This window comes from Leishmania donovani, chromosome 34, assembly GCF_000227135.1.
Source record: "Leishmania donovani BPK282A1 complete genome, chromosome 34".
In the NCBI taxonomy this organism is placed as follows: Eukaryota; Euglenozoa; class Kinetoplastea; order Trypanosomatida; family Trypanosomatidae; genus Leishmania; species Leishmania donovani.
The window spans coordinates 690,965-711,452 of record NC_018261.1 but is presented as its reverse complement, the minus strand read 5'-3'; the positions used below and the strand labels follow the sequence as shown (position 1 = coordinate 711,452).

Here is a 20,488-nt window from a genome sequence, read left to right as displayed (position 1 = left end):
CGGCGCAGGCCCTGTCTGCACGGATGCCTCTTGATCTGCCCCCTCTCTCCTCTGCCTGGTGCACCTTCGCGCCCGCCTCACGGGTGCCTCTCGGAGACACACGGTGATGGAGGGGAGCAGCCCAGACGTGAACGCGGGCACCGGCACACGGGAGCCAGGAGCACGCATGCGCACCCAAAAGCACTCACTATGCTATACTGGCGAGTCGCGGCGCTGAGAGGCATCGCCTGAAGCGACTTGGTTTTGTTGTTGCTTGCCCGCGTGAAGCGGTGGTGGCGGGGGCGCACGTTTCATGATGTTGCACCCCCGGCCCAGCCCACCCGCCACCGTCTCGGAAAGAGCCGTGGGACAGCCTGGAGGGCCTGCTGGTTTGCTTGCGCCCTACGCGCCCGGCGAGCGTCTTCGAGGGCCACCCCCTCGGCACGGGCGCCTTGTCGCCGAGGTGTCGGGGATGGCGCACCCGGTAGGGATGCCCCGGGCCGGCAAGAGGGGCTGCACCGTGGGCGGTCCGGCGTGTACGTGAAGGGCGCCGTCGCCAGGGTGATGGGCAACGCGACCTGGACGCTGCTGACGGATGCTGGCGAAGGGGTGCGCTCTGCGGCACCTGTGCGCATGGTGGCGCGGGAGCCGCCTAAGAAACCGCACCGCAACGCAAAGCTGCTGTAACGCTGGTAAGCGGGGTGCTGCTGCGTGCGCGACCCGCGCGCCGTGGAGGTCATCGCGCTCATCCTCTCTAGCGGCGGCTGGGGGGTGGGGGCGGAGCGGATGTTACTGCTGGGAAAGAGCGGATCTACCGCACTCTGTGTCTGCATCGGAGCCGGAGCGGGACGGCATTGGCGAGAGGGCGTAGTGGGTGCGCGACCAGCACGGGGCGATTCGCATGCTGCACGGCGAGCGGGTGAGGGGCATGAGGCTTTGCTGTACCCTGGCCAAGCGCAAGGGCGCCGTGAGCGGTGTTGCGGGCATGCTTGTGGTGCGCTGCGTCCTCACGACGAGCCTGCGCGCCCACAGGCGGCAGCAGAGGCGGGGGCCGTGCACTCCGGCCCGCCATCCAGGACCTCCCTCCCAAGGCCGCGCGGTGGTCCCTGGGCGAGGGTGTGCTCGCGACGGCCGGCGGGGACCTCGTTGTGAAGCGCACGGATGAGTAGGCGGTGGTGCGCAGTGTGCTTTTGCAGGTGGTGCCGTCACATCCCCGTATCTTCGCATCGCTGCCATCACCGGTGGCTGTGGCGCGCGCAGGAGTGCGCTGTGCCGAAACGCCGTACGCGTTGCGGGCGTGCCGCTTGCGCACATGTGAATCCATGGCTCGGAGGGCGCGGTGGATGCGGTGGGGAGAAAGAATAGCGACGTCGACGAGCTGCACGGGTGCGCTCGAGCGTCCCGGATGGCCTCCCCGTGCGGCGCTGCCGCAGCTGTCTTCGACGCCTTTCGCCGATGGCTTGCAGGATGGCGCCTTTGAGGACATGTCGGTTCTCCGCCAGCGAGGCTGCGGGAGACGGCGCTGCGCAAGGCTGTGCCGGACGAGTGGCGCTTTGCGCCGCAGGTCGTTCTCACGGCGGCGCGCTGCATGTTGGTCTGGCATGTGGACGGGACCGGCGTGTTTGTGCGGATGCCGACAGCTGCGTGCGGGTGCAGGTCTCTTACCGAGCACTTGTTGCTGAGGGAGGTCGTGGTGACAGGCGAGTGGGGGAGGGGAGGAATGGGGCGCTCGCCCGCTGCGGAGGCTCCGCTGCTTGTGCTGAGAAACCAGGCCTGTCCCCCCAGGAAAGTTGCAGCTGACTCACGCGGTGTGAGGGGCAGTGCACGCGCGGAGTCACCGATGCATGCGCATAAGTGTGTGTGTGTGCTGTGGTGAGTGGGTGCGCCTTGGACAGTAGATGCTGACGGACAACTGACGCGCTCCCCTTTTCCTGGCCGCCTCCTCCTCTCCGCTCTAGGTCTGCAGGCGAGTGCGCCTGTCCCTGCGAACGGGCTTGGATGCACGGCATCCCCTCATACCAGGTCCCACGGATCCCACTCCATTGCGATCCTTCTCTCACGCCGTTAGGAGGTGTGCCGGAGAGGTGTGTTGCATATGCGGCTGTGATCGTGACAGTGCAGAGGAAGCCCCTCTTCCGCTGGGCTCCGATGGACTGGTTGCGGGTGGTTAAATGATCATGGTGCTGCGGGAGGGCGTGCGGGTGTCGGAGGAGTTCGTCCGTCGCCTCGAGGACCCCGCCCAGGGCAGCTGCTTCGAAGCGGCTGCCAGCAGATGGGTGGAAGGCGCCCGCGCCCGCTGCCGGAAGAAGGAGCGGGTGCGAACGTGGGACGCGCTGCCGCATGTGTGGAAGGGCATGGATATCGCCGCCTCTAAGGGTTACCCTCGCGTGCGCCAACACCGACGGATGAGGGCCCACAAGCGCTCTTAGTCGCTTCCTCCGCGTTCGAACAACGGAGTGCCGGGCGTCGTAGCCTCTCCTGCGGCGCCGTCGGCTGCGGACAGCCCCCGGCCTGATTGCGTGGACGCCGTGCTCGCCGGTGCCGTGAGGATGGTCAGCGCCGCCCAGCGACCACCGGCCCGGAGGGCGCACTCTCGACGGCGCAGGGAGGGACCACCGCTCCTGGCGCCATGTGCTCGAGGGCGGCTTGACGTGGGCTCCGCTGAGCACCCACCCGGTCCACATCCTCACGGCCGGCCTGTATTACCCAGGCTGGTACGCGATGCCGACCCTGGTCGTCGTGTTCTCGACGATGCACGGCGCCGCATTTAAGGGGCGTGACGCGACGCAAGGAGAGAGCCGCGACGCTGCGATAACCTTGAATAAGGTCTTTGAGTGCCTCCTCACTTGGGCGCTGATTTCGCGCGGGTTCCCCGTCGGCAGCGCACGTTTCCCGGACGAGCGGACGACAGACCCTGTGGATATGATTTGCTCGACCGCGAGCAGCAGGAGACGGTGAGACGGCAGGAAGAGAACCCACTCTTGCAGAGCATCAGGAAGACAGGGCGCCACCACGGGCACCCGATGGGGGCACGGCCCCGCCGACCGTGTAAGTGCGCCGCACATGGGAGGCGTCTTTTCTTAGTTTTCTTGTCTGCTGGAGCTGCGGCTGACCTTCATTCGGATGGCGCCTCTGCCATCGATGCTTTCCTCGGGGGCAATCTCCACACAGTCATGCATTCAACGTGGAGCTACTTCACTCCGTGACTCGCCGTCCACGCGTGAACCACGGCCTGTTGCATAAAATCCGGCGAGAATCCCACAGACAGGCCGAGTTGTGATCTTGCACACCAAGCGCCAAGGGCCAACACCGGCGGCACGTCAAAGTGAGGCAAGAAGCGGGAAGGGCAGGTAGCTCGACACTGCTTTTGATGCACACACGCGTACCGATGCGCTTGTGTGAAAAGGTGCGCTCTATTCCCAGGGTGTATGGCTCCACGTGGAAAGCGGCCCAATCGCTCCTGGGCCAAGCCAAATTGACATAGACGAATGTGCTGACTCGCCCGTGGCCTTTGTGCAACTCTCTCTTCTCTATCGTATCTCTCTCTACCCCTTCCTTCCTTTTGTTACGCAGGCTCGTTTAAAATTTTGCTGTCCACATGTACTCTTGTCCCTTTTTAATTTTGTGTCGAAGCACATACGACTGGTTCTCAGATTATGTTATTCCACCGACTTTTTATGTGTGAGTATGCCTTTGTGTTTTGTAACTCTGCGCGCGGTAATGCATTATCCTCTCCTCATATATAAAGAAGATTTATTTGGGGTTCATTTGCAGCTCGGTCGGTGTTGTGATGAGCCGCAGCGCAATCACACACATACACACACACAAATGTGCACTCATGCACAATTGGCGCTCAGAAAACTCCGAAGAACACTCTAACACCCGATGTGTAGTCTCGGAGGTCTAAACCTTTTCTTTCTCCTTTTTCTCTCCAGCTCCTCTAAGTGTGTAGAAGTGGCGACGCCACAACACTCGTCTCCTTTATCTCCTTATTCATGTATATCTGTCTATATACATAGAGAGGAAAAAAAACGACAATCCAACCGATTCCTTGTTTTCCGCTTTTTTATGTTTCATGCGTCTTGTATCTTGTGTGCCTTCTGTATGCACACCAAAAAAAAATTCAGTTTCTTGCCGTTCGGTCTTGCTTCGACACTGCTACTTCTTTTTCGTTGTTGTGTATGTGCGTTACACTACCGCATGTTTTTTTTTTTGTTGTTTGCTTCTCCCCCCTCTTTTTTGTTAGTGGGGTGGATGGTGTGTGGATGGTGGATGATGGGTGCCTCCTTTTTGTTGCTGTTTGTTGTTGTTTGATTCGATATTGACGGAGAGCCGTGTATGTCATTTTTGTTGTTGTTGCGTCTATCATGATTGTTCGTATACTATTTTTTTCATGGTGTACGTGTATACATAAAACGAAATCTTTTCTTGCTCGGTGAAAAGTTGGACTGTAAAGGCGGGAGAACCTACAGCGAGGTAGAGGAGCTTAGTGTGTTGTGATAGTGAACCAGCCCCCCTCCCCCTCCCAATATCGTCAGTCGAACAAACGGACGAATCTAGTTACCGTGTGTTGATGGTCAGCATGCCTGTAACGCTACACGGCATACTTCAATAGTAAACAGATGCGCGAACAAAACGGCTGCGGCTGGTTCTTCGCATCGTATGTTTTGCAAAGACAGCAAGAGGGAAAGCTGGTGCTTGATGCTAAGTACGCCGCTTCGCTTCAGTGATTATGGCATCACTCTCGACGTTTAAGTGGGTAGCTCATCCGAGGGCGTTGTCTTTCCCTCGCTGGCTTCCGCGCAGTTGCAGTTTGCATGGTGCGCCACATGGAAAAGTAAAGCTTAATGGCTCTATGTTCTCTAGGTGCACCAAGACGCACAACTGGCCTGCATCTCTCTTTCACTGCCTCACCTTGCTTCCCAAGGGTGCACCACAGATATCTTCAAGGAAAACACGCGTTCCCCCCCCCCCCAAAACCAAAAGGTAGAAGTCGACCACAAAGAACGGAAGAGACACACTCATAGGCGCGTCGTCGAATTGTACACGAACGACCCCAGCATAGAAGTGGTTTGGCGTCTAACGCTGGATCTGGCGATTCTACGCTGTTTGGCCTACAAGGGCGCGCACACACACGTATATACACGCAGAGGGAACAGCTCTGCACCCTTGGTCGCGCGGCATCATAGTGCATCCTATTCCTTCATGTTTGCTGGGTTTTTCACGACGGGTAGTCTCTTTTTTCGGCTTTCTCTTATTTTTTCACTCATTATTTTTTTTCCCTTTCCCTAGAAATGTCGGTGCGCACTGTGCGGCGAGCGAACATGGACTTTGCCCGTCTTAAGGAGCTGGCTAACAGCGGTAGTCCCACGATCAGCGCTGTGGACATGGCGGATGAGAATGGCGCCACAGCCCATGGCGACGCTTTTCACTGGCGCATTCGCGTTATGCCACCCGCTGAGAGCGTCTATCATGGCACCACGTATGATATCTTGTTCACGCTCTCCCAGGAAGATTACCCGTTCAAGCCACCGGCGGTGCGCGTACTCACCCGCATTTTCAACCCCATGGTATCAGAAGACGGCGCCGTATGCGAGGGTCTTCTGCATAACGATGACTGGAAACCCACCACCCCCGTTGCAGATGTTGTAGGTCATGTTGTGAAGGCAATCTTCCTTGATTACAAGACCTACGCAGTCTTGAATGAGACGGCAGCTGGCGTAATGGTCACCGCAACTCCTGAAGAGTTCAAGAAACACGTGCAGCGTACGCGCGCCAGTGATGCAAGCACGTGAAGTCGTAGCGGAAGTCTTACATAACCATTAACCCGTCACACTAGCTTGTGCAACCACTCCTTGTGACGAACATTCTCGCAAAAAGGTGGAGCTCCGTGCATTATGCACTTAAGTGTCTCTCTGTGGAGGCGGTATTCTCTACTGATATTTCTCGTGCTCTCTTCCACCCTGTCTCCCCCCCCCATCCCTTACTCACGAGGGGGAGACATCTCTTGCCGGTGCGGATATGCCGTTTCTCTTTGTTGTTGTGTGTGTGTCAGAGCGCTGCCATGGGTTGTATGTATAAGTGTGTTGGAGAGCGGATGTTCGACTCTGTTGGCAAGGTGCGCTACACTCTGCCACCATCGCTTTTTTTCCCGTTTACTGCTCTCTGTAGGCTCACAACTCCCTTGGCCATGCTATAATGTTGTCCCCTCGATCTTCCTCCCCGTCAGTGAGTGCCGAAATCTCTAGGTATTCGCTTCACCCTTCTCCCCTTTATTTCCATCTTCGCATCCCTCCAACGTCAACACTCCAGTGTCGCTATTTATGCTTCATTTTATTGTTGTTGTTGCTGTCGTTCTGTTTTGTCTCTCTGTCTTTGTCGGTCTCTCTTTCTGCTCTCCCGCGATTTGTGTCAGTCCTCTCTCCCCTGAGGTGGTTCGCGGCCAACGTCTGCTGTGAGGATGGGTGGGGGAAGCTTGAGAGACACCTAGTAAACAAAGCAGTCCTTCAAGCTGATGCCCCGAGCTCCATGGATGGCCTGGTGCTTCTTTTGCTTGGCTGTATCTTGGCTTAGCCGCATTTCTGGCGAGGGTGCTCCGCATTCCTCTTTCTGCAGCGCCCTCTCCAGGCCAAAGGTGTGTAAAGCGTGGCCCCACGAACTTCCCGCTCCGCCTCCATTCCCTCCTTCGTCTGTTGCGCCTCTTTCATGCTTACGTGCCTAGCGTGCGCGGGCATCCGCAGGCCTGTGATTCGTGAACTTCGCCTTCTTTTTTTTTCTCTCTTCACCTCCGTCTGCGCGAAGGAGCTCTTCTCTTTTCTCTCTTCCCCCGCTATGCAGTCAGGAAGGGCGCCCCTCCGAGTGCCGATGCCACGGCCCCGGACAACCAGCGCGTATCCCTTACAGCGCTCCACGGTGCTCTGTGCACAAAGTCTGAGCGTATTTTCCCATCTGATAATCACTACACGCACCATTGTGCAGTCAAACATGACAGGAGGCGTCCGAAGCCTCCTGGACCAGTTTGAGACCCGAACACTCATCACACGGCTGAGGCGTAACCGCAACGGCAACTACTACCGTTTCCGTCAGAAGCTCTGGCTCTCGCAAGAGGCACTGGAGAAGGAGCTGACGGAGATCACTTACAGCCCGGTGGAGCGGCATCCGTTCGCGTTGCTGCCGCAGCGCGAGACCCCCCGTCAGGTGTTCGCCTGTGAAGGACGCGGCGGTACAATGCTCCTTGAAGCGGTGCACGCAGAAGCACGAGGGGCGAGCGCCTCAGAAAGCAGTCCCACACCAGCAGCTGTGTCTTTGCTTCCGCACCAAAGTAAGCGATGCGACGCTAATGACTCACTTGACTTTATGGCGAGTCTGCTTCGAGCAGATCAATCTGTGAGCAGCAAGATCATCACGGAGGCAGACGTGGAGGGCACCGTTCTCGAGTCTGCTCGCTTCCGCGCTCGGCAGATTCTCGCAAGCGATCTCACGTGCAACGCCGTCGCCGCCTCGCCCTCCACTTCCGTCTCGCTTCGCAATCCCGCCGAGTCTACCGACGCGGCGGGAACATCGTGGTCAGCACTCGGCCTGGACCCGCTCATTAGCTCTGCTGCCGAGCAGCTTTACGGGCCAGTGCCGACGCGTCTGCAGGCCCGTCTGCTACCGGCCCTACTCAACGAGGATCACAACGACGTGCTCTTCAATGGCGTCACAGGGAGCGGCAAAACGTCGGCGCTCGTGCTGGGTCTCCTGCAGGGCATCCGCAGCGAGGCCGCTGGCATGAATGTCCTTGTGGCGACAAACACAATCAACGCCATGCGACTGCACGACACAGTCAAGGCGCTCTGTAGGCGAGCGGGTGGCGGCGTCGTGGTCGACCGGCCTGCTGAGGACTACTCCTGGCTCTTCCTGGGCACTTACAGAGAGGACTATGAGTCCTATTACGAGCATCTTCGGCGCGGGTTGCGGCGTGCGACCGGTCCAGCTCGGCTGTTCATCACGACCGCCGACGTCATGTGTCAGCTGTTGTTTGAGAAGAAAATGGAGTTTGAGGACTTTGGCTACCTGCGACGCGTCTACGTGGACGATATTGGTGCACAGGTGCCCTTGCTGCCGGAGAGCGCCCCTGTAGCCGTGGTGCGGGAACGACTGCGCAACCCGCTGGCTGCGGAACTGCTGTTGGGGACGCTGCATCAGCTGCCTGGCCCCCACGTTCGGTCGGTGCTACAGCTCGGTATGGTATCCGCTGACGTGGATGGCAAACTAAAGGACCATCTGCAGGCGCTGTGCATGAAGCCCGTGGCCCAGACGACGGTACTGTCCACCGTCCGCATCCCCTCCACCGTGCACTGCCTTTTCTCCTTCTACCTCGGCCATAGGGAGGATCGCTTCAGCTACCTTGTGCGCCTCCTGTGGAATGCGCGGGAGACGATTCCCGGCCGCGCTGTCCTCTTTGTTCCGGACGCTGAGGACGTTCTCAGGGCACGGCTGCGACTTCGCGGACTTGGTGCAGACGTCAAGATCTTCTCGGAGGTACACGGAGGCGGCGAGTTCAAGGGTGACTGGAAGTTTCTGCTCTTGAAGGAGTCGGAGGCGTTCGGCGTCGACTTGCCCCTCGTCTCGCACGTCTTTATCACCTTCGCGCCGACTTCGTGGCAGCGCTTCCTGCATATGTGCGGGCGCACCGGTCGCATGGGCAACGTTGGCTGGGTCTACGTTGTGAGCGACAAGCAAGACGCGAAGAGCGTTCGCGATGTTGCCGAGGCGCTTTCAGTAGACTTCTGCAATCATGTTATCAGCGATGATCTTCAGCAGGCTCGCCCCGCGGACGTGGAGCGCTTCACGAAGCAGCCCGAGCTTTATGGTCTTGATCCTCAATTTGCCGTGCGACAGCACTACACGGTGCAAGCCGAGAACCCAGATATGGCGTACCGCAAGCGGGAATTTTTCTCCAAGCCAGCGATTAAGCAATTTCAGATGGAGGACTACACCTCCATCTCGATCAAGCAGCGTCGCTTCGATCACGCTAGGCAGCTGTCGCAGGATGTGGAGCGGAACCCATCCATTGTGCTTAACATGCAGAAGAGGGGGCTGCTAGATGCTCACCTCAAGCCGACAAAAACGCTAAAGCGATACATGGACCTGAAGACGCATAGGGAGGCACCCGACCCTTTCCAGAAAGAGCGAAAACGCCGTCAGTGACGATGAGCGGTGACAGAGTCAATAGCGAGTTGTTGGTAAGGCATCTGACTTGCTTGTTGGTGCTGTGTAATGCACGTCCTTCGGTATGGCAGAGACTTTCCGCCGTGATCGGCGTTGGGTCCTCGTCTGCTACCGATCCAGTCATTGGGAGGGCGTTTCATATCTTCACATAATCCGTGTAGCGAAACCTCGAAAGAGTGCAAAGGTCGTCATTATATTGGCACCGCTGCAGGACATCTGTTCGTGGTGTTCTAGACCTTCGAAGCTTGAACTATAGCAGGAATCACGCGCTCCATTCTTTTTGTTGTTCAGGTTTATCGCCTTCAGTCAGTACGCTGACGCCATCGCACCCACAGAGATTGTGCTTGGTTTTGGCTTGTATCGGCGGCGATGCGTTCTTTCTTTCGATCACCGCGCTCTACAAATGGAACCTGGTTCGCTCTCGTTGCACTAACGGGCATTTCTTTTCTTCTCACCTTCCTCCTCAATGCGCGTCTCTTCCCTGCGCCTTCTTACAGTCAGCCGTTTTTGCTTTTCTGTGTGTCGCTCTACGTCTGCCGTGAAATGAATACAACGTCTGGACGGTTTCTTCTTCACAGCCTGGAATGCCAAGCACCACACTCCGCAAAGGCACAAGATACCACCGCGCTTGTTAGTCAAGACTGCCACCGGTACCCCCAGTCGACAGGCAAGCAGACAGGAAAGCACAAGACAACGAGAAAAAAAAAGTATCGGCGTCATGGGTTGCTCTCTGTTCGACGCGATTCCTCAACTGCCGTAACCGCCTGCACCTGGTTAGATATTACGCATTTTTTTCCATCATCATTTTTATCCTTTTTCGGCGCTTGGCATTGAACTAGATTGCGGTAGGGATGGGCAATGACGATAAAAGAGGCGACTCACAGTCTCCGCCGCGCAGGACGCGGCAAGTTGCGTGGATGCCGCCCGATGTGAGTGCATCGCCTATCCATCTTAGCACACCGAGTGCGCACAGGGATCCCATAGCCAGTAGCGGAGCCTTTGCCACGGAAGAAGCCGTGAAGGAAGGCGAGCGCTGCTTTGGTCGCATCCGCGTTGTCGTGCGTTGTCGTCCTTTGCAGCCAGACACGGAGGCCGACCACTCCAGCGAGTGTGTCCGTATCAAAGGTGACGAGGTGATCGTGTGTGACAAGGCGATGCAAAAAGAAGGTCGATGCTACCGTTTCGATCGGGTTCTGCCTGCGGAAGCGGACCAGGTGACGACCTTCGCCGAGATTGCCCCTCTCGTTGAGCACGTCCTCGATGGGTTTCATGCCACCGTATTCGCCTATGGACAAACAGGTAGTGGCAAGACCCACACCATGGATGGCTTGCGCTACGCGTCGAACTCGCAGCAGCGCAAGGCGATCGTACCGGATGTGGACGGGACAGAAGTCCAGCAACATGGCATCATGCCTCGCGTCATACAGCTGCTCTTCGACCGTGCACGAGAGCGGCAATGCGCGACCGTCTTCGAGAGCACTGAAGCGCAGCATGATGCAGAGACGCTGGACGACGGGGTGGAGTACACGTTCCGCTGCAGCTTCTACCAGATCTACAACGAGAAGATCACCGATCTACTTCGCGGCACCGGTATCCCGGGGGATGTCGGCGAGGCAACGGCGTCGTCTTTGTCCTCGTCATCGGCGCTGACGAAGCTTAAGATGGGTGCGCGCAGCAAAAGAGGCGTCGGCGATGGAGACCTGCGTGTGCGTTGGCACAAGGGCGATGTCTTCAAGGTGGAAAACTTGTTTATCTGCACCTGCGACTCTCCAGCTGAGATGCGTGAGATGCTGTTTAGTGGCATTCGACAAAAAGTGGTGAGCAGCCACCTCCTGAATCACCGGTCTTCCCGCTCTCATTGTGTCTTTACCATCTACGTGGAAAGCCGCGCGCGCCAGAAAGGCGAGCTGCTTAACCGATCGGAGCTGTCACTTGTGGATCTGGCCGGTTCCGAAAAGATAGGTCTTCTCTCCCACAACCCAAGCGCCAGGCTTGTCAAGGAGTCAATCGACATCAACACATCGCTGCTGGCTCTAGGAAAGGTGATCACAGCGCTCAGTAGTGGTCCTGCCCCGGCAGCCGCGGAGCTTAAAAGGAAGAACCTCGGTCTGGCACCTCGCGCTCGCGGCGGTGCAGAGCAGCAGGCGGCCACCCGGCACATTCCCTATCGTGACAGCAAGCTGACGATGCTCCTCAAGCACGCTCTCGGTGGCAACTCCCTCACCACCATGATTGCCTGCATCAGTCCCTCAGACCGCTACGTGGACGAGACGACTTCCACGCTCCTCTACGCGGGTCGCGCGAAGAACATACGGAATGAGCCGCACGTAAACGAGGATGCGACGACGGTGCTGATCCGGCAGCTCCGAGAGGAGATCGCTCAGCTTAAAGCAGAGCTCGGATATTACCGAGAGATGGCGGCGAACTCACTGGTAGAGCGAGAGGGGCGCGTGAACGCGTGCGAGTGCTGCTGCGGCGCTGTGTACAAGGATCCCCCACGCTCCGTCGACCCATCGAGCCTCACTGCCCGCGGCACGACGGAAGATATTGCCATGGTACAAGAGGTGGATCAACTCGCTGACTCGCTTGTGGCCGCGTGTGGGATGCTAACCAACTTGATGCAAGTGAATGCACAGCTGCGCGAGTTCTATGACGCCGTGCGAGACAGGCAGGATGCCGCGGAACGCCGCGAGGCAGAGCTGAACGCTGAAAACCTGGCGCTTCGTGAGCGTCTTGCCGTGTTGGAAGACATCGTGCTGCAAGACGAAGACCTGGGGGAGGTCAAGGAGGACAACATGATCGGCAACGGTGATGCCAGCGACGCCGACGAGAAACTTAACAACAGCCCGCCAGGGGCACGAGCGAGCAAGTCAGACAAGAAAAGAGGACGCTCGCGTGCGCTAGAAGAGACACTTGCGGTGGCGAAGGAGTCCTCCGCCGCACCGGCACTCGGGCGGCTTGCAGATGACAGTGCGTGCGGCGGCAAGATGGCCGACAGTAGCGCTGAAGGTGCCTCCTCTTCCCACAGGTTAGCTTCCTCATCGACAGCCGTTGGGCAACCTGCCACTGCGACGAAGGAGGATTGCGAATCCAACAGCCCCGTCTTGGCGCCACCTGACAACGAGGCGGTGGCGTCGCCGGTGCGCAAGATTGCGCCTGGCTCGTCCACCACGGTTAAGCAGCTCTCCATCGCGCTGCGCGGCGTGCCAAATGGCAGTCCCCCATTCGAAGACGCCACGCTGAAGGGCCCAGCCGACCGTGAGTCCTCCAGGAAATGTGCAATGGATGATGAGGGCCGAAGACGACTTCATGGTCACAAAAAAAGGACAGAGAAGAAACGTAATGGGCTGGCAAACCGGCTCAAGGAGTACGAGGCGCAATACCGGACACCTCACACCATTGAAACGTACGCTGACTACTACAAGCAGCCGGCACGCAGCCAAAGTCTGGCGGCGGTTGTTCCTGGAGTTCCAGCGATCCGAGCCTCTGAGGCTGTTGCGCCGCACGTGACGGCCACACTGCAGGACATGAAGATGACAGTGTCAAAGCTGCCCAAGGCGGTTGTGCGAGAGTACGTGCCTGCCTCTCTTTTGCGGCCGGGTCTGTTCGGGTGCTTGGCGTTCGGCGGTGGCGATTCCGAGAAGGCATTATTTGAGCAAAACCGTAGCTCCCGCGAGGCACGTCTGCGTGCATTGCAGCAGCGTCAGCAGGAGTTGTACCGACAGGTTCGCCTGGCGGTTCACGGACTTCGATCCGAGGATCCAGCCAGTGGCGTCTCTCCACCCCCGTCAGCGTCAGCCACCTCGTCAGCGGCCAGTGCACCGCAGCGACCAAACTCCACGAGCAATATCCCAGGTACTGCGGGCAAGCGAGAGGAGATGATCAGCAGCAGAAGCGGCTTCGCACATCTCTCTTGTGAGCCAGCCCTAGCCTACGCTCTGCAGGCTGTCAATCGCACGGCCACCGGCCCGTACCATGAGCCCAGTATGCGACAGCGGCCACGCGCGCCCTCCGACAGCATGAAACGGCTTATGAGGTACATGGAGCGCGACAGGTGACGCAAGAGCGACGGTGTGGTACAGCTTTTAAGCATGGTGGGTGTCCCTCTACGGCAGCGGCTCTATTTTCCTGCATATATTTTTTTTTTTGTTGTTACGCATGTGCGTGCGTGTGTGTGTGTGTGTGTGTGTCGCGTTAGCCTTGTCATCGCATCATGATGTACACGAACCTGCGTGCGCGTGCTTGCCTGGCCTGGGAAACAGCACTGTGCTGCGCGAGAAGCAAGCATATCCATGTAAACTCCCTTGAATTTTTGCCAGTAGGTCGACATAACAAAGGACGCGTAGATGCTGACTTTTATTGCAGAAGAATCGGGGCTGACGGAAGTGCTACCCCATGCTGCTCGTGCCATGTGGGACTGCACCCTATGGGGAGAAGGATGAACTCTGCCGTTACCAGAGTATTGCTTCGCTGTCTTGCATGCTTACAGACAGCGTCTTACTAGCGTGCTCCTCCGCCGTCGTCTTTCTTCTCTCTGTGTGTTGGACTTACGATTCACTTTCTCCCTTCTTTCCCACCTAACATCGCTCGCGTGTGAGCTCCGTTGTAGCGGTGCTCAACATAAACATACTAATGTGCTACCCACAGCGTCGTGTGGCTGCCACAAGCCCTTCCTCTGCTCCCCCCTCTCTCCTCTCCACACTACACACACAGGCACAGGCATACCGAAGCAACAGCTGAACGGGGACAACATAGTCGTGCTTGTTTCAGACCAAACGACCGCCTCCCTGTTTTTCTTCGTCCTTCTTCACGGATCAATGGCTGATCTTCAGATCCCTTTGAATCCCTCGCGTCCTTCGGCAGCGCGCCGTCGAAGGAAATGGACAACTCGCACTTCTCCAAAATGCTGAAGGAGTGCAAGATCATTGGCAAGAGCTTCACGTCGACGGACGCCGACCTGCTCTTCAGCAAGGTGAAGGCGAAGGAAGCACGCAAAATCAGCTTCACGGAGTTCAAGGAAAAGGCTATTCCCGAGATCGCAGCCAAGATGAAGAAGACCCCTGCTGACATCGAGGCCATGATAGCCAACGCCGCCCCCAAGTCCAGCGGCACCAAGGCCGACACGGTGCGTTTCCATGATGATAAAAGCACCTACACCGGTGCTGCAAAGCAGGGCGGCCCGACAAACGTGGACCGAAACGCCGGCTCGCTCGCAGGTGTCGTGGACCGTCGCCAGGAGACAATCGACAACCGCGGCACCACTGCGAAACAGATCTAAACTCGAAAAGAGCATCACTGAATACAGTGCGTCGCTCGAAGGGAAAAGAGGAGAATGAAGAGCGATAACAGGCGAAAAGAGGACGCGGCGTGGCTGCATCTCGATTGAGCCCTTGGCTACTTACACTCTTCACACCCGCGCTAGCCTCCGAGCGTGTGGGTATGAGCTCGAGTGACTAGTTCTTCCTTTCTCGGTGCTGTCGGACTGTGCTCGACGTGCTCCTCTTACGTTTCTCTTGTATCGTTTGTATGTGGACTTCAAGCTTTCTCTCCCTCCCTCTCTGTGATGCCTCTTTGGATCTCCTTCTTGCATCTCTGTAGAGACACACGTTCCCCTCGCCATGTACATGGAACGTGTTGGGTATTGCTCGTTTTGCGCGAGCCTGTGTCTTTCTCTTTTTATTTCATTTCCCTCTCTGATTCTCTATATGTTTTTTTTTTTTTTCGCCGGATCGGACGTGAGGACTCATGCTTGCTGCCTTGCGTGTGCTTGGGTGCCTTCAGCGTTACCACTTGCCTGTTAGTATCCAGGGATTTGTTTACGTACTCCTTTTCATGTAGATGAATGGAGGCTTCCCAAAGAGGCTGCATCGACAGCGCCTCAGAGAATGACAGCAACAATGTCTCTTTCTCTGTCTCTGTGCTCGATATGTGCTCTCTAAAAAAAATGAAACTCTCTGCCTCTCCGTTTTCTTGTATTTCTGATCGGATCTGCCATGTTCGCGAGTGTGCATGCTGTCATCACCCTTCTCTTCTTGGATGCCTCAATGGGCCTTGCACCGGCCTTTTGTGGTGACCACCTGCCTCTTGCCCTCCTCCTTCCCGCCATGCTGCGTGTTGTCCCCAGTCGTTATCGTTGTCGTCGGCATTTCTCAGCGAGTCACAAGCACAGATTCGACTTATACAGTCGCCACGATGGCAGCGCAGTCGTGACGTCGCACATCGCTACTAGGCGTTCTCGCGCAAGAAAGAGGAAGTGGCAGACAGACGTTCATGGAGATATGCGGGCCCTACGCGGTTTATCTTTTTTTTTTAGGTTTTGTTTTCCGGTATGCTTTCTGAGGTTCTGCTCACCAGTTGCCTCGTGAAGAAGCAAATAGGAGAGGCACTCGCAATAGGCCGCACGCTGAGGTGTGTCGTTGGGCCTCCGTTAAGAAGAGACTGACTTCCGATCCACCTTCGGGTCGCCACAACACAGGGAAGGACTAACCATGTTGTCTCTCCGACTGTTGAGGTTGGATGCGTGTAGGGTGAGCGAGCCATCTCTGTTTCCATCCGCTTGATGAGGCGCTTCGCTTGAGAGGAACTCCTCCAACACCCCACCCTGACGAAGGTTGAAGGGAAAACGGCAGTTTACTTGCCACCACATCGACACCGTGAAAAAGAGCCACGTAGAAGGTACCACTGTGGCTTACCGAAATCGCTCACATGTACCCTGAATCTCGTTCACACACGCTTCATGCCGCCCCTCCTGTTCTACCACACATCCTTCTTTACGGGCGCGTGTGCTACGATGGATCCCCATCCCCCTCCCCTCATCGCACATCTGCGCGACCCCCGCGTCCACAACAGCAACATTCCACAAAGAGCATTTTCTAGCACCTCCGCCCACCCGTCCCACACACACCACCTCACCCTTCCTTTCTCTACACTGTTTCCCCCTCCCCCTCTTGTGTATTTCTCGGCCATACAACACACAAGCACGCATTTCTCAGCCTCTCTTTGCCTTTCTCTCTCTCCCCCACTCTCTCTTTCGCCTTCTCCTCTTTCCGATTCTTCGGTCTGGCCCTGTCAACAGTTGTGTCTTCGCAGATCACCCTGATCTGGACGCTGCACAAAGAACGTTTTCTTCTTTTCCGGGCCTGCTGCTGGTCCGCAGGAAGTGCCGCAGCGGCTTTGACGAAGAGACAAAAAGCGGCTGAAAGAAACGTAGAGCAGACTGACGAACCTCAGCAGCCCACACGGACGCTCCTCACAGAACTGGACAAAAACAGAGCACCGCCATCCCTCCAGCCTTTCGCGCGCTCTTCCTGATCTTTTTCTTTTCATCGTCGATAGAACCGCGAAGACCTGAGCCACACCTGCAGCCTCGCTGATCTCTCTCTATTTCTGACACAAGCACGGCTTACGAAGCTGAGTTCGGGCTGTTATCCACGAATACCCAATCAGCTGCTGTCTGTGAGGACTGAAGTCGTGCCGCTTAGCCCGGTGGTCGTATTCCTTGCCTCTGTAAACGCCTTGTCATTCTCGGTCGCGCTGTACTGCCTCGCCGCTTCCCTTTCCCTTCCCGCCTTTGTAGCTTGGCTGTCTCTCCCTCTCTCGTGGAATGGATACAGAAACGTCATCGGTAGCGGCCTCGCGTGATGGACACGCCACTCGCCAAGGCGAGTCTGTTTTTGATGAGTACGATGAGATCAGCAACTTGACTGTCGGCACGAGCAGCCCAGTAGCGCATCCGGGTATCAAGTCGCCGCAGTCCGACTCGAAGAGTCGCATGTCCGTGGATGCGATGACGCCGTCGTTCGAGGGCACCGCCATCAAAGTCTATCATGAACCGCCTCAGCAACTGGCGCTGAGCAACCATAACCTGCACGGCTTCACACGCCGAGTAGAGACAGGAGATGTACCCCTGCGGTTGGACGTCATTCCCGACGACGCCTACGTCGACTACGGCACGAACTTGCCGAAGTTGAACACTGAAAAGGAGGAGGTCGGGGATCACAGAGAGGCCTCAGTGTTGACTGCCGCCGGTCGCACCCGGGACCCGGGCGACCTCAGCAGCGAGGTTGCCGACTCCGTCACGCAATACAGCAACGCCAGCCTGCATGGTGGCGAGACGTCCATTGAAGGCAACGGGTGGAACATTGAGGACGCCAGCGTGGATCCGCAGGTAGGCAGCCCGACGCGACACCACACAGACCCTCTCAGCTCCGCCAACTTAAACCAGCACCTGCACGAGCTATCCCGTGGCCCTGCCCCGCTCAGGGTGGAAAACATCGCCGCCTCTGGTGTGCCCTACCTCCAGCGCCAGCGCAACGCGTCCACCACGACGGTGCTTCCCGAGACGACGGCAGCCAGCCTCATGGTAGAGTCCAGCGAAGTGGATGCCATGTCTACCTCTGAGGTCGCCTCGCTGTCGCGCATCCGCCCTGCCAAGCTGACCTCCGTCGGCGATACGATGGACGACATGTGGAGCACCACCTCCACTCGCGGCTTCGACACCATGTACCTCGGCACCGGTGGGACCAAAGATGAGACTCTGCATGCCCTGTCCAAGGAGAACTTGCGGCAGCTGCGCCACCAGCTGGAGAGCGGCGAGACACCGCTGCGTCCGGAGGTGCTGGCGGGGCTAAGTACCATGGTGCAGGCCATGACGCAGACGAAGTCGGCCAAGTCCGCCAGCACAGCGGTGGAGCCCGCCATGACAGAGGGGCGTTCAAAGCTCGTGGACTCGGCAGCCTGCCTGGGAAGCTCTTTGCAGAGCTTTGCAGACGCCCGCGGCCCCTTTTTGCTCGCCTCCGCGAACCTCACCAAGGACGGCGATGCCAGTGCGGCAGCCGGAATGTCGTTTCGCCGCACTCTCATGGATATGCCAGCGAGGGAGGCCTGCGACGGCCGTGCGCATGACTCATCCGATTACCCGAACGAGGAGTTTCTTCGCTCGCCGCACGTCGACGTCAGCGACCGCGACGTGGATGAGGAGGGCGCGGTGGACGAAGTCGAAGCGGAGAACGCAGATGAAGAGGAAGACCCCTTGCATGTGAAGACATCCACCAGCGACGACTCTTGCGAGGGCCAGAACGAGAGCGTCTTCAACATGACTGAGGACGATGGCGTCGACGACATGTCTGACCCGGCGGCCATGTCGCGTCACATGCGGGAACTGTTCAAGCTAGTCCAGGAAGGTCGCCAAGATCAGTCCCATCTCCTTCAGCTTGTCCTAGAGCAGCGCAGCGTCATTCAGTACCTGCAGAGCACCGTCAAGGATCTCGAAGCGGAACTCTCTGCACTGAAAAAGCACTAGCAGAGGGACAGACCTGGATACGTGTTTGTCATATGCTTCCCCGCTGTCTCCCCTTCAGCTGCACACGTCAGCGTTGACTTTTCCCCGTGAGTCTCTGTGTTGACATCTTCTCTATGTGCTTGTTGCTTCGAACAGTATTTGCCTAGTCAGGTGCGTCTTAACGGCTCTCGTGTGCTACCTCGGTGGCACGCCTGTGTAGTTCTTCGCCGTCTCCTCCACTCAACCCTCCCCTTTCACCCTCTGGCCAGCTGCTTGGGTCTATTACCGTCTGCCTCACTGTGATGTTGTTGCACCTGCTGTGCCCACTCTTCATCTTTATTCGTTGGTGGGCGCTGTCCTTTTTCATTTTTGTGTTTTTCGTTTGGAGGGGCTCTTTTTTGCTGTTCACTCTGTCGTGCCGCTGTCAAAAGACGTGCTTTACGCTGCGCCGAAGAGGCTTCATCGTTGTTGTCTTCGTTGGGCTCTCTTGCTAGCGGTGTCTCACTCGCGTATGTATGTAGATGTGTGTGTGTGCAGGGGTGTATGTGTGTATGTGTGCGTGCTTGTATGCATGTGGGTGTGTACGCCTACATGTTCTGCGCACCCTCATCCCCTTTTTTTTTTGCAGACTTTCCCGGAGAACTCGCTGCACCTCTGTCCTTTTGTCGCAGGCACACAAGTCTTCTGCCGCTTTTGATCGCGCTTCCCCAAACAAACACCCGCCAAACAGAGCTGGAAACAAAGCCTTTTCCATTGTGTATGTGCGTCAACTCTGTATTGTGTGGGAAAGGGGAGAGTTCCTATGAAATCTATCTCGTCTCCCTCGCTTTCTGTGTCATTTTTCTTCCCTTCTCTGCTCAGATGCCCCCCTCCCCACCCACCCACTCTCTTCCCCCTCCCTCCTTCATTGTTCGCTCGTTCTTTGCATGTGAATGCATTGTTGGTGTCTATGGGTGCACTGCGTCGTTGGTTTTTTTCTCTGTCTGTTGCTTTTTCTGCTTGTAGACCAGATACGTGCGTCTAACTGCGCGGGTTTGTGTTGAGCAACAACATTTTGTTGTGCGTTGTTGAGCCACGCCGCGCTTCAGGGATGACCATCTCTCCCTCTCTCTGCGCGTGCGTGTCTGACACTCTCATGTTTCTGTGTTTCTAATATCTGTCCATCGGCATCGAGGACCAGCGTCGAAGTTTCACGTGGTGCTGCCTTTGCGAGGGTTATCACAACCCTGCACCTTCTCCCCCCCACCACCACCAACGCCGGCGCGGCTTGTTGTACCACCCTTCGATCTATCTTCGTGTCGTCTTTTGATCAGAGCACCTCTTCTCCTCTACCTCCTATGGGGCTGCTGGCGAGCAATACAGGATCGAAAAGGGTGCGCAGCTTTAGTTCTCGATGTCTGTGTGGTCGTGGAGTGGATGAAGGTGGCCGTTATCGATTATATCGTGTGTTTGGGGCTCTCCGCCTCCATGTCTGCGTTCGAGCAGTTTGTGTCTCTGTTGTCTTCCAGGCTCCTCCAAAATGAGTTGGGCGCGAACGGTGTTGAAAGCGGGTTGGCACTCTCCCTCAACTCCCCCCCCCAGCACTCCCATTTCGAGGTCCCCGCGCCGTCTACGATCCGCAGCCAAACACAAAAATGATGAACATAAAGGTCCGAGCGTCGCTGCTCGAGTCGCTAGCAGTTGCCTCGAGTTGCGTGCCGCACCCCTACAGATGATCAACCTTGCCCATCACACCAGTGCTGCTTCTCTCCTTTTCTGTAGGAAAGCGACCCTGCGTACCCCATGGGGCTCCCTCTTCTGTAGGGTGCGGTGCCGTGCGCTCGTCTTGGTGACCTCTCACCCCTCTCCTCTCCCCGCTCTACATCATCATTGCTCTCTCTCTCTCTCGGTGACCCACTGTGCTGGTCGCCGGTGCACTTCAAGTTGAATGGCATGGCGTTTTCTTTTTCCTTCTTGTGTGTCGGTGTGTGTAGGCGTTTGCATATTCGCCACACCGCCGTGTTCTCCCCTAGTGTG

The 20,488-nt window shown here is 57.3% G+C and overlaps 5 protein-coding genes across 6 annotated transcripts; all 5 read left to right on the top strand.

Annotated features, from left to right (window-relative positions):
• Positions 1–5,273: 5,273 nt before the first annotated feature.
• LDBPK_341660 (ubiquitin-conjugating enzyme, putative) lies at positions 5,274–5,774 on the top strand (the record flags this gene model as incomplete). Its single annotated transcript, XM_003864280.1, has 1 exon — positions 5,274–5,774. One exon carries the CDS (start codon positions 5,274–5,276, stop codon positions 5,772–5,774), a length of 501 nt encoding a protein of 166 aa, XP_003864328.1.
• Positions 5,775–6,843: 1,069 nt separating this feature from the next.
• On the top strand, positions 6,844–9,171 carry LDBPK_341650 (hypothetical protein, conserved; the record flags this gene model as incomplete). The annotated part of the gene is made up of 1 exon (XM_003864279.1): positions 6,844–9,171. One exon carries the CDS (start codon positions 6,844–6,846, stop codon positions 9,169–9,171), a length of 2,328 nt encoding a protein of 775 aa, XP_003864327.1.
• Positions 9,172–10,043: 872 nt separating this feature from the next.
• On the top strand, positions 10,044–13,250 carry LDBPK_341640 (kinesin, putative; the record flags this gene model as incomplete). Its single annotated transcript, XM_003864278.1, has 1 exon — positions 10,044–13,250. The coding sequence occupies one exon, from the start codon at positions 10,044–10,046 to the stop codon at positions 13,248–13,250; it is 3,207 nt and encodes a 1,068-aa protein (XP_003864326.1).
• Positions 13,251–14,071: 821 nt separating this feature from the next.
• LDBPK_341620 (hypothetical protein, conserved) lies at positions 14,072–14,470 on the top strand (the record flags this gene model as incomplete). 2 transcript variants are annotated; one of them, XM_024473487.1, is made up of 1 exon in its annotated part: positions 14,072–14,470. In XM_024473487.1, the coding sequence occupies one exon, from the start codon at positions 14,072–14,074 to the stop codon at positions 14,468–14,470; it is 399 nt and encodes a 132-aa protein (XP_024329257.1). Both variants share the same exon structure in this region, with proteins under 2 accessions (XP_024329257.1, XP_003864324.1).
• Positions 14,471–16,963: 2,493 nt separating this feature from the next.
• LDBPK_341610 (hypothetical protein, conserved) lies at positions 16,964–18,493 on the top strand (the record flags this gene model as incomplete). Its single annotated transcript, XM_003864275.1, has 1 exon — positions 16,964–18,493. The coding sequence occupies one exon, from the start codon at positions 16,964–16,966 to the stop codon at positions 18,491–18,493; it is 1,530 nt and encodes a 509-aa protein (XP_003864323.1).
• Between the last annotated feature and the right edge of the window lie 1,995 nt (positions 18,494–20,488).